This window comes from Epinephelus fuscoguttatus, linkage group LG19 (genome assembly GCF_011397635.1).
Source record: "Epinephelus fuscoguttatus linkage group LG19, E.fuscoguttatus.final_Chr_v1".
In the NCBI taxonomy this organism is placed as follows: Eukaryota; Metazoa; Chordata; class Actinopteri; order Perciformes; family Serranidae; genus Epinephelus; species Epinephelus fuscoguttatus.
In genome coordinates, this window is record NC_064770.1 from 36861233 (window position 1) to 36874771 (window position 13539).

Consider the following 13539-nt stretch of genomic DNA (forward strand, 5'->3'; position numbering starts at 1 on the left):
TTAAACCCAACTATGTGGGCAACCAGTACCAATCCCATATAGACAATTTTTGTGTTCGTAAACAGTGATGACATTTTATGTGGGCGGAGCCAAACTGGTGGCAGAAAGGGACAGTAGTGGTGTTGGTGTGAGCGCTAAATAAAACGTAAAAAGCACTATAACGTTTATATTTCTTAACCGATTGCAATGACTCGTTTTTATACCCATGAGTTTATGATCTATGTATAGTGGGGGAAAAAGTTTTGTCTCCTGTTAATTAGAATCTGGTTATTAAAGCTATAATCACTGCTGCTCAGTGCTAAGTAGAGGAGTGTGTGTTCGGTGATCTGAATTTCTTAATAATTTACGTAGTGAAAGATAAATCATCATAAGAATTGTAGAAACTCACATTTGTCAAGCATGGATTTTGCATATTGTCCTTGATTGATAGTTGTGGAGACGTCCCCATGTAATATCATTAAATGTGGAAGTACAACTTATCAACATGCTAGCATGCTAGCTAGCTAACACTGTCTGCTTATAAACACTTTGATCATAACAAAGTATATTAATTTTCACCACTGCTCAATTTAGAAAAGCAACTGCAAGAAATCCTAGAATGTGTGTTTAAGTCCCATCATCTGCATCCAGGCAGAGAAAATGTAAGGCATCTTAACATTAGCGATGTAGCTAACGTAGTTAGCATGCTATCTATGGCTGATCGCTGACAGCTAGAAGCAAACGACGAGCCATTGTCAGTTTATTAATCTAAACAAAGAACATGTTTTCTTGTGGTGTCTTTTTCAAAATGAACAGTGGTGAGAGTTTCTATATTCTGTTATGATCCAGGAGTTAATGAGCAGACAGCGTTAGCTAGCTAGCTAAAAAGTTGTCTGTTACTTCCACATTAAATTATATTATATGGGGACGTCTTTACAAATTTTAACCAAGGACAATAAGACAAATCCATGTTTTACAAATTTGAGTTTTTACAGAACTTATCTTTCACCACTCAGTAATTCTGTAAACCAAACACACCGTCCTCTACGGAGTATCCAGCAGCGATTGTAGCCTAAATATCAACATTATAATTCAAACTTTATTTTCTACTGCGGCATCCTCTGCAACGGTTTTCTATAAATATGAAGGTTATCTTATTCTGTATTCCTGTTTAAACATCCAACAGCACAAGAAGACATTTTTATTCTGGGTATGTCGACTGTTTCTTTACAATGTCCGCTGTTTTTCTGCCACTAGTATGCGCACGCCACTGCTGTCACATAACTGTGACGTTCACTCAACATGTAGGGCTGTAGGGCCCATTTTAACCCATTTATTTATTTAGACGTTTAGTGATCAGGGACAAATGTGTTAACCATTATTTCACGTAAAATACAAAAGAGATGTCATGCATACAAGTTTCTAGCTGAAGCTAATTGGCTTTTGCTATTAAAACAGAGTTCGTGAGCAAATTTAAAAACAGTACAAAAACATAAATATACAAAAAATATAGACAAAGACAGAATCAGAACATTTACTACCCAAATGGGCCTCACATACATATGGATGGGTATGTGCATAGATGTTCCAATTAGTGAGTAAATCTCAGAAGATTTGCGCCAAAATAGTCATGTCATAAAAAACTACGCTGAATTTTGGTGAGTTTTGGTGTCATTCAAGGTGCACGGCTCTGCTGCTCCTCGGCTGTCAGTGTCAAAGTTTGACATGGATAGACACACACGCTACAGATGTGTTTTTATGCGCATCTAAATGGTGCTCCAAGTTTTACAGCACTGTTTACCACACGGGACATAAGCTGATGTGAAGCTGAGGGTTATGAGTTGCGCCCATGCTTATGAAGGCCATTAAATGATAACATGCAGGCTCCGTAGTCTGGACCAAGACGACAAACTCTTTATTGCCTCCCATATTTTCAACGGCAGCACATTACAGCCTCACTCATTCATTCTGACCTTTCACAATAAAAGCCCTACACATAATACACTGCATCACTGTTCACCAGAGGGAACTTATTCACATGCTGAGGCTGTGATGATGATGAGTTGTTCAATATTATTTTGCTTTGGATTTTGCTCTGGCCTCTTCTTTAAGCTTTTGTTTAATGAATGATGAATGAATGACTTAATTTCGAACCAAACATAAAAAAATACATAACAAAAAACAACCAAGACAAAGAAAGCAGTGTCCGAAAATAAGTAGTAGAAGTAAAACTTAAATGTTCCTACCCCTTTCTTACATTTCTTCTTATAACTCATATATCAATTCAACAAATTCCCAATTTATTTACAACTAATATACAACTATCCCCAGTCTATTTACCACCCAAATAAATTACTAATGAACTGTGCCGAAGTGGATGTATATGCAACAAAAGCAAAACAGCAGTTTTTACTTTTGGCTGGTAAAAATATGCCTGTCTGGTAAATTTTTCATCTACCAGTCTCCTTGACCAGTAAATCAAAAAGTTAGTTTTGCACACAGTGGACCAATTAAAGCTACTCCAACAATTAAATAACTTTATAGGCCATTTTTTGCAGTAATTACCTTGAACTCAGTGCAGCATTTTCTCATCACTCCCTGTCATTGCCCCCAGCACAATATACTGACACATAAAATCTGTGTGAAGCCTCTACCTGAGAGTTACTGACATTGAAATATAGAGGAAATAAAGTTAAAGGGGAGCAACATCGAAATTGAGAATTCCTGTATTTTATTTCAGTGGCCAAGGAAAGTTTCTCTAACTTTAGCTTCCACAACAGTCACTCTCAGTGACTGCTGTTTCCTGGTCTGCTGGTCAGCCGATCCACAGTGAAATAGTTAATAGAAAAATGGTCCACAGGGCAAAAAAGGTTGGGAACCCCTGCCTTAAATTTTAAGTAAAAGTTTTTGCTTGAGTTTAAGGTATGAGCAGCTAAAACAGAACCAGTTTGGAGGTTTAACTGCTGACATGTGACAAACCTTCGTCAACTTTGATTGTGTTTTTATTCCTGTCTACCATACGCTAGAAGACTTTGGAGAGACTTTTAGAAGACTAAAGTCTGACACTCTCTTACATATACCAGGAATGCAAGTTTTTAGACACACACTAATGCCTGTTCACACTACATGATATCACCCCGACTATAGCCCAATGCAGCATCATACGGTGTCGACATTGATCGTGATCGACAATGAGTGTCGTGCGCGATAATCCATCGTTTCATCTTGTGTAGTACGTCACATAGACGACAACCAACGCCACGTCTGGGACGCCTCGTGACGTTCCAACAGAAAGTCTAGCATGTTTGATTTTCTTTTTGTCATTCACGACTTCTCCCATCACAGCCGTCACTTTGACCAAGAGGAAGACAGAGTGATCTGCTGTGGAAACGGTACGACAACAACACCTCAGCTTTTTAGATATTTCCTGTAGGGACGTTACCACGCAGAGTAAAAAGGAAACAGCAGAGGAACTTTATTAACCTGCTGAGTACTGCCATTAGCATCAAGCTAGCAAAGAATGTTCTTTCTTCATAATGGAGGATATAAAAAAAATAAAATTTAAAAATATTGTCTGGGCTTTTACTTACCACAACTTAGTGTTGCATGGTATACCAGTACTAAAATAGTACCGCGGGACTAGAGTATTCCAAACGGTACTATACTGCATTTGGAAAATACCGGTACTTTGAAATTGATTCAATTCATTAATTTAGTTAATTTATTTTACTCATTTATGCACACAAATGCCTTTCTTGTTCCTATTGGAGCACAGATTGCTCAAGTGGTGTGTATGACAACACCTGTATCAACATTCGCAGCTGGCACACGTGAAAAAGACGAGAAAGTCTGCCTCGCAAAGGGAGACAACACGAGACAACACTAACTTGGTGAAACATTTGAGCAACCAAACCATGACGTCTGTACCGAGGTACTTACCGAACCATGATTTTTTTGGTACCGTTACACCCCTACTATTTATTGTTCTAAAGGTTTGTAGCCAAAAGGACTTTTCCTTAGGAAAAGTACCGAAGAGTATCGAAATTCATATTGGTATCGGTGCCGAAACAAAGATTTTGGTATCGTGACAACACTACCACAACTGCAGAGGCTACCAGCTTCATTTGAAACAGATCTTTTTATTATTCCCTCAGCATTTTTGTATTTTTAATCTGCTCCTGTTTGCCTTGATAAAGTTAATGCATCATTGCGTCATTTCAAACTTAACACTTCCTGTATCTGTTTCAAATTAAAAGCCCCTTATAACTTCAGTTGAGAGAATCTCTTCGTTTTCTACAAAGGCTTTTATTGTGAAACATTTCCAGGAATTTGTGGATTATTCAGTGACTTCAAATGTAGCTCCGCCCATCTGGTGACACTTTTTACATTGATACAGCAACTTTTCAGCTGGCACATGAACAGACACAGTGACTGAAATAATAGTAATAATGCTAAAAAATATGACATAATGGCCTTATACGTCAACAGCATTGTAGCGCCCCTTAACTATGAGGTTATGAGACATTGCTGGCTTTTTATTTTAACTTTAACACACTGTTGTGGGCCATTGCCAACACCAAAACAACAAACCTGTCTGCTTTACAAGGTGTCCTATGCATAGGCGGCTACTTCATAAACTCCTGCTCGTCTGCTTACACACCACACATGCAAACTGCAGGAATAACAACAACCCTCCCTCCTCAAGCCTCTGCCAATGGTGGGTGTCTCACACAGATCACTGTCATAGGTGCTGGTGTTGACTGACAGGCTTCACAGCGTCTTAAAACACACAACTTCGCTGGGAGTGACACATTCACTGACATTACAGAAAACTGGGGAAAAGCAAACAATCCTAAAACACCTCCCTACTCACCTGACCTGGCTCCAGGTGATTTCTGTGGCACCAGGTGAGTAACGTTAGGGAGGTGTTTTAGGATTGTTTCCTTTTCCCCAAGCTCAAAGGTTTCATCCAGAGGACACATTTACTGGATGTGGAAGCATCAACAGGGCCATGACGATGGAGCTGTGAAAATGTATGTTGTCACAAAAACGACCCCTTAATATTTGTTATGATTTCCCAAAGCTTAGTTAACATTTCTCACCTGTGTGCTGGATGTATGGGCTCCAGCAGATTGACCAGACCGACCGGACGCCATCATCAAGCAAAACGGACACTCGCTGCATTCACAGTGCTATGTGGAAATTGGACATATCAGCACTTCAAATGTGGCTGTTGAAATCTGCAAAATCTGGCATAATTTATCGCTCTTATACCGCAATTGGTGCTCAGTACTGTCTAAAACAGATTTCTAAATGGAAGTTTGTCACTGGCATCAATTTTTACACTGCCAGTCACATGAATATGGTGTATATAAGTGTTGAGTCAGAATTTTTTTAGTTCCTATGTTCCCTGAAGGCACTGTCACTCATGATTCCACACCCCTCTCAGGTGATGCCACGCCCCCCACGACACATCAGGGTCAAAAGTCTGAAACTCAAAAAACAGATTTGAAACTGAAAAAAAAAAAGATCTGAAAGTGAAAAAATAAGATCTGAATCTGAAAAGATAAAACATGCAACTGAAAAAAATAAGACCTCAATTGTTAAAATACATATGGAAGTGAAAACTGAAAATAAATTATTCATTCAAAAGAATTACCAAAGTGAATCAAAATTATATTTAACCTGAAAAAAACGTTTCATACACTTATTTTCAATTTGAATACATTGTTGTATTTTTGGGCGGTACGGTACGGCTGTGATAGTCTGGCGACCTGTCCAGGGTGAACCCTGCCTCTCGCCCGATGTCAGCTGGGATAGGCTCCAGCCCCCCCGCGACCCTCAAGAAGATGAAGCAGTTAGAAGATGAATGAATGAATGTTGTATTTTTCAAAATTCAAGATCAACACATGAATTTTCAGTTTCAAATTTTATTTTTTCAAGTACAAAACTTTTGACCCTAATGTAGCTCCATAAACATAATGCATTCTTAACAGTGACAGAATCCATACAGTTAACATCATGTCACCCGGTTCGTTACAGTATTCTTGCACAATTCGGCATCAGCATCAACCATAAAGATAAACTGGATTTGTGTACAAACGTTACATTTTGGATTTTGTTGTCTCACCTCGCCAGCTTCTTTTAGCAGTGCTATTTTAGTGGGAGGAGACTGTGGAATTTAGGGGTGAACCACTTCATTAATTAAGATTTCTCATGAAAATAAGCACTAGTTGGTGGATCAGATACACGCTGAATTGAACATCGACTCTTGGTCACTTCCCAACTCTACCAGTTTTTTCTCCTTTTCCACAAAACAAGAGAACAAAGACTTGTTCATGTGCTTGTGTCTACCTGTTGTCCCCTCCATGTTTACCTGGCTACCTGGTTTGCTGCTTCCTGAGAGAGTGCAGCTATTGGTTGTTGACAATGTACATGTCATAGAACTGCAGTATTCTCAGACTAAAAACCTAGGATAATATTAAACATATTTGATTTTGTTGGAATGTTGAGACAAGAAAAAGACAGTTCGGACTGAGTTTTATAACAACGACCAAATAATCGAGATCATGGAAGAGCGAAACAACTGAGGTAAAACTCATGATTTCACTCTCAACATCAGAAATCTGTCTGCAAAAGGGAAATTGTTTGTAAAAGTCATTTGGTGTAAGGTCAGTATAAGAGTACACACAATGTGGACGTGCTAAACAACCTCTTCAGCTGCAGAGTCGAGGTTATCCTGTGTTTGTGCGACAGACTGTGAGCAGTCATCTGTCCTGCTGCTGGATGTCCTCTGTATTCACCTGTGATAAAAACCTGTTTGCTCTGGTACAGTGATCAAGAACTCGCCAAATGACTTTGGTCGACACTTTGTACATTCATGGACATTTTTTAGAAGTTCCTGTTTTAGCTTTTATTTTGCCTTCATTTTAATCTTTCAGAATAAGTGCAAATTTGATTCTTCATTTTTCTGTGTCATCTCTTCTTTTTCTTTTCTTTCAGTAAGAAAAATATGAATTTCTCCATGTAATATTTTTCAGCCAAGTCTTTCTGTGCCACTAGCTCCAATCTCCAGGCCATAAACTCTCCAGGTACCTGATAGGGTTCCTCTGTATCTCCTCAGTGTGCTGTTACTCAGAGAAGCCATTATGTCCCAGCACCCTGCTCATGTCAGCGCTGCCTCTGGAGAGGTCAGAGCCAAGCGCTCTGTTTTTAAAAATGCAATAGAGATTCCATTATTTGGCACACATAAAAATAAGTCCTAATGATCTATTATTAATGCTAAAATGTATTGATTTATTCATGAAAGTCTTCTTTTGTCCCTCCCTGGTCGTAGAGGAGGCTGCAGCAGAAATGGCACAGAAATCAAAATAGAGGCTGTTCTATTTTCCGCCGTCCCTGATTGTGTGTCTTCGTGTGCGGGCAGGTCACTGTGTGTGATTCTGGTGTTCAGCACCAAAGGACAGAGGTACCTGCGGGTCGGGCTGGCTGTGCCTCTGTTCGGCTCCGTGGCCTGCCTGAGGAGGATGGTGGCTGACGAGGGGAAAATCTCCCCAGACCAGGTAACGTATAGCAGGAGTAAATACCCAGATTCCTCTAACTACTGTGACCGGGCGACCCAGCTTCACCTCAGCAGAGCGTCATTATAGTGATTTGTTTATTGTATTGTTACCTTTCCTTGCACGCCATTGGCTGAAATGAGCTCTTACTCACTTGGCTAAAATACAGCTGAGATTAGGGGGAATAATAGTGCAAAGGAAGGCGTCCATCAAGTGGGTTCAGAGTTCGCTCTCACAGCATTATGAGATTTATGAGATTTGGCACTGTAACAAGGAAACTAAAGTGTGTGTGTCTTTGTGTGTGTTTGTTTGTTTGTTCGTCTCCAGGTGATCCTGACGGAGGTTTACTCCACAGGGTTCCAGCGCTCCTTCTTTGATGAGGACGATCTGACCAGCATAGCTGAGAATGATGTCGTCTACGCCTTCCAGGCTCCGCCCCTGTACATCAGAGGAGGCTCTGCACGCATCTCAGGTATTAAGATAAGATAAGATAAGGAAATTGCAGTGCAGCAGTTGCAATACAGTGTTGGCAGAGTGACGATACAAAGACTAAAATAAAATCACAGTAGGTGCAAAATTATAAAATTAGATAACAGTAAGGTGCAGTCCAATATATCATGCCAGAGTTAACATGTTATCATTATGGATGATACAAACACTCGGCAAAATATTGTTAAAGGGATAGTTCACCCAAAAATGAAAATTCAGCCATTATCTACTCACCTATATGCCAACGGAGGCCCTGGTGAAGTTTTAGAGTCCTCACATTACTTGCGGAGATCGACAGGGGGAACTGGCAGCGCACCTAATGGCATACGGCGCCCCAGACTAACGCCCAAGAACACAAAATTGAATCCACAAAGTATCTCCATACTGTTCATCCGTAGTGATCCAAGTGTGCTGCAGCCGCGACATAAAAAGTTGTTTCGAAAAACGTCATATGAACTCTGTTTTTAGCCTCACTGTAGCCTGTAGCTCTGACTGCTTCTCTGTGCTCTGCGCTCACGTGTGCGCTCTCAGGGTGATCGATGATGCACGGTCTCTGAAGAGCAGCAGTCTCGTCAGTACTGATGTCCAGATTCTCAAGTGCAGGCATCGCCAATTCCCAGTCTGAACAGCAAAGACTTTCCTCATCCGATGGCACTGCTTTGCATTTGAAACAACTACACCACCAGGTTTCCAGTGCTCGACTCCGGTATTCTGCGGCTGGCTGAGGCTCATGAGCTGCGGCGGCTGCTTCGTCCAGTAGCCTGAGTTCCGTCCGTATACTCGGGCTCAAACAAATACGGCTCAACAAAGAAATCCTGTTCCTCCTCAATTTCAGAGTCTTCAGACATGTTGGGCTGTCCTTTGCTAAAAGACCGTAGTGCAAATTATCTTTTAGCGACTGTGGCTACCGTTGTCTCTCCCTGCGGTGCACGTGTCACGTGATGTAAACACGGGTGAGCAAAGCTCATGCTTTCGCTGGTCTTGCGCAAGCGCGCACATATGATTGCGGAGCACAGAGAAGCAGTCAGAGCTACAGGCTACAGTGAGGCTAAAAACAGAGTTCATATGACGTTTTTCGAAACAACTTTTTATGTCGCGGCTGCAGCACACTTGGATCACTGTGGATGAACAGTATGGAGATACTATGTGGATTCAATTTTGTGTTCTTGGACGTTAGTCTGGGGCGCCGTCTGCCATTAGGTGTGCTATCCGCTCCGCCCGCCACTCTAAAACTTCACCAGGGCCTCCATCGGCATATGGGTGAGTAGATAATGGCTGAATTTTCATTTTTGGGTGCACTATCCCTTTAAACTGTATGGAATAATGGAAGTGGCCACTGTGACGTCACCAGGACTGTACCTGACTCAGAATAGTGTCAGTCAGATCAGATTTGGCTGTTCAATTCAAATATTCGATCATTTGTGCCTTTTTTTTTCTTCTATAAAGAGTTTTAGAGTTTAAACGCGGTTCAGCAAGACGTTCAGTGACAGCGATATTCAAATGTAAACAAGGTAACTGCGCTAATGATGGATTGGATATGTGCAACAACTTTTTCTGCAGACAGGATTTTGTGATAACCACATATTATTACTGCAATATTCAACTAGGTCTTTTTGATAGAGTATCAGTATGTTGTGCGCACCTATTTCCTAATTAAGAGGCAAACTGTAGCTAAAAAATGTAATTTAATTTAATTTAATTTAAAAAACCTTTACAGGGAACCTTTATCGCCATTTGCATGTGGGATTTGCAAGTGTGTAACACATCATGGACGACATGACAGGTCCCCGAAAGTGAAGCTGAAACATCTCAATGGCCTCCTGGTGGCTGGCTGCAGTATATGTCTTAAAGCCCGCCCCCTTCATGTTAGTGGATAAGACACGGGCAGATGGCTTTTGTCATTTAAAGTAGTTTTTATCACTTTGCTGTTTGTTCAAGTGTTTGTTTTTCTGACAGATTTGGTTTTACTTAGTTATTTAGTGCTACAAAACAGGGATTTTACAACATGATTGACAGCTGTGTGGGCCAATCAGTGGGCTCGCATTCAGTGGCGCTGCTCGCAATTGGTCAGATAGGTGTATGGGCTCTGGCTCCAAATGACATCAACAGGGAAAGATGGCAGCGGCCGTATCCAGGATATTTTAGCTTCACTTCTGTACAGTGAGTGGGACTAGAGACGCTTTGTCCATCTTTATAGACATGACAGCCTTCAGCACAATGCATGATGGGATATATAGTGTGTTTAGTGACCATCATTATACACAGCTGTTAATGATGCATTTTGGGGGACTTTGAGTGCACTATATAAGGTATAATAATATCCACTATACATTCAGACATCACTACAATATGGGGAACTCAATATATAGTGGGCTATGTAAGGCAGAGGGCGGAGACTAAGACAGTTTTTGCACACAAACATGTTTATTTCTGCTGTTGTTGGGCATTTGAACACGGAGGTCTGTGACTCACTCTTGAAACCAGCCTCAAGTGGCCATTAGAGGAACTGCAGTTTTTGGCACTCATTCATTGGCTTCATTTCTGACAGTTTGAGAGCAGAGGTTGCTGCCTGAGTATAAACAGCATAGTTACAATCTAACAGCCATTGTATTTGAGTGTAACTAGTTTTTCACCCACCATAAAATGGATGTACGCTCAGAGCAGTAAACAAACAAACCCATTTTATTAATTTACTCTGCTTAATGAAACCCTGTGGGAATCCTGCAGGGGGCCCTTAGAGAGCACATTAAGCAGAATATAACTTCACATAGAGCTCTGTGAATTACACCCCCTCTGTGCACATCAGATTTATGTCTTCATTTCATCTGTTTTTCAGCTGGTGATGTAAAACGTGTGTTCTGAAGTACCTCGGTGCGTACTATCCCCTTGTTTCATGCTTTGTGGTGTAAACAAACCGGTTCTGCTCTGTTGTCCTCTCTCGCAGGGCTGTACGTGCAGTCCCAGCACTGTGTCAGTGCTGCTGTTGCACCTGAGAAATATGACTTTTAGTGCTTTAATTATATTGCTTAGTGACCGCACAGCACACTGCTGCCTAAGAGGAGGCCCCCCTGACAGTCTGGCTGGTCTGTATGCTGGCACAGTGTAACTCTCCTGGGTTCTCACTGGCTCAGCCTGCAGGGGTTGATATGGAGACTCTACTGTGTCTCACCACTCAACACTTTGCTGTGCACTGCAGATTGTCCTGTCTTTCACACTGACATGTTTTCCCTGGGAGAATACATGTAAGATATTGTCTTATTTAAAGAAACATCAGCATATTTCGGAAGTATGTGTGTTTTCTCTCAAATATCGGCTGTGTTCAGGCAGAGGTTTGATCTTTTCAAATCTGATTTGGGCCACTTTTATGTGTGGTTTTATACCCAACACAGGTCTGATTATTTGCAATTCAATCTCAGTCTGGACAGTTATATTTAAATTCATTCGAATTTTACGTCACTCTTGACATCTTGTTCTCAACCTGGGGGGCCCAGCCTTCACAGGGGGTTGGCGAGGCCCTTTTGATTGGCCTTCAGTGCCGCAGCGGATCATATTAATCAGTGTCAATTCTTTTAACGCATTATTTTTTCTGTGATTAATTAATCAAAATGGATGTGTTATTTTGACAGCCTTAATTAATATATATTACCATTTCATTCCGCCATGATTTAAATTTCTTTATCATCTCCTACGGTCATGTCTCGCATGTGTTACACTACACTGCCTCCAAGATCTCCAGTGGTACAACTTTGTTTCATCTGAAAACGTGCACAAGTATGGACAAACTGAATACAGAGTACAGACTGAAGGCTCCATCCATCTCCATCTCTGTCTCCATATCTAACGTTGAGCCTAAATGAGCCCTTACAGTCGATATTAAATCAGAGCAGGATGTCACTCATGAGCACAGTCTCACTCCGAAGTCGTTGAAATCCCGCACTTGTGCAGTGTCTTGCAGCGCCAGAGACCAGCGTGAAAAAGCGTCCTTGAACGTTGGCATGAAATGCGGCCAGTTGCTGTTATAGTTTAATGGCGCCTGGCAGCGTCAGGGGGAAACACAGCGAAACAAGGACGAAAGTTAAGGCGGAGAAAGTCCAAGTGGGACAGCTGGGAGGGTTGGTGGATGGGTCCAACAAACACAGACTTTCACCCGAGAGAGCAGTGTTCTCTTCCCGTAAGATTCTAAAGCCAAACCCTGTTCTTTTTCCTAAATCCAACCACGTGTGTTTGTTGTTGAAGGAAAAAAAAACTTCAATTCGTGCTGTTGTACTGATGTAGTGTGTTTATTTTGAAAAAGACTGTATGTTAATGGTAAATTTCCTGTGAAAACAGAGGTGTATTTTGAAAGAGGACAATGCATGTAACAGGCTGGAGTTGACACGGCGTACCAGAACATCAACAACCAACACACCCAGGGTACCTTGCACAGCGTATCTGGACGTGGAAAGTCCATGACCAAACGTCAATATGTGACGAGGTCAGAGTGAGAATGCGTTGTCAGAAAACGTGCACAATTACGGACGATGCAGTCTACGGCCTCCAGGGGCTCCGTCCGTCCTCACAGTCAATATATTAACACCAGGCTTTTGTTTCTACAAATCAGATCATGTCATGAACTGTAGCAGCAGCTGCTGATCAAACTTTTCTTTTTAAACACTGCACCATTAAATATGATTTAATACCTCTCCTCCAACCTCCATGATTTTTCCTCCTGATTTGATTTTTCATGAAGCAAAAACTTGAGCAAACCCAAAGTGAAGGGACACCAACAAGGCAGCAAAGAACATTTTACTTTCCTGACTGATAAATATCCCACCAGCCTCTTTAATTATATACGTATTTAATAAAAAAAAATCCATCCGTCCATCCATTTTCTGTAACTGCTTATCCTCTTCAGAGTCGCGAGGTGCTGGAGCTGATCCCAGCTGCCACTGAGTGAGAGGCGGGTTACACCCTGCACAGGTCGTAAATGACAAATTAAGTTACTTAATTTTACAGCCCATAAGTATTTTCTACCTCGCTGTATGTGATTAATCAAAGTAATAAAATCGAAATAGCATATAAGCAAATGCCTTTAAAATATCGTATTAATGTATAAATATTAAAACCTTAATTACATTTTTTCCATCGGGTCACAGCAGTGATCTGTAATGCTTTTAGGCTGTCTGGCGCCATTAAAATGTGATCTTTATGCCCCTCCTGCAATTACTGAATGTAAAAGGTTTGATCTTTGAAACACCCTCAATCAATTAACCATAAATGTTTAAAAGAAGTAAAATCTGAGTCTTGTGAGTGAGGAGTCTCATTAAAGCAAAGCTTGGTAATCTAAGCATTTTTATGTGCAGAGTTAATGTTGAGGAAAGGTTATCAATGTGGATTATGTCCTTAGGCGTTACATTAAGCCACATGTTAAGTGCGGAGTCTGTTGAGAGCAGCTCCGTGATTAGGTGGCAGATGCAGAGCCAATGCATCTTGTGGGCAATTAAAGCAAAACTGCGCGGTCAAATCTGAGGGT

General features: G+C 41.1%; 2 protein-coding genes across 2 annotated transcripts in view; both read left to right on the top strand.

Annotated features, from left to right (window-relative positions):
- The window catches only part of kri1 (KRI1 homolog), a 602835-nt gene that overhangs the window by 539496 nt on the left and 49800 nt on the right, over positions 1–13539 (top strand). The window lies entirely within an intron of this gene.
- Positions 1–13539, top strand: part of usp43b (ubiquitin specific peptidase 43b) — a 128307-nt gene that overhangs the window by 67369 nt on the left and 47399 nt on the right. The window contains exons 5-6 of the mRNA XM_049560658.1: positions 7406–7541; positions 7866–8010. Of these exons, the coding sequence (XP_049416615.1) occupies positions 7406–7541; positions 7866–8010 (281 nt within the window). The remainder of the gene's footprint in view (positions 1–7405; positions 7542–7865; positions 8011–13539) is intronic.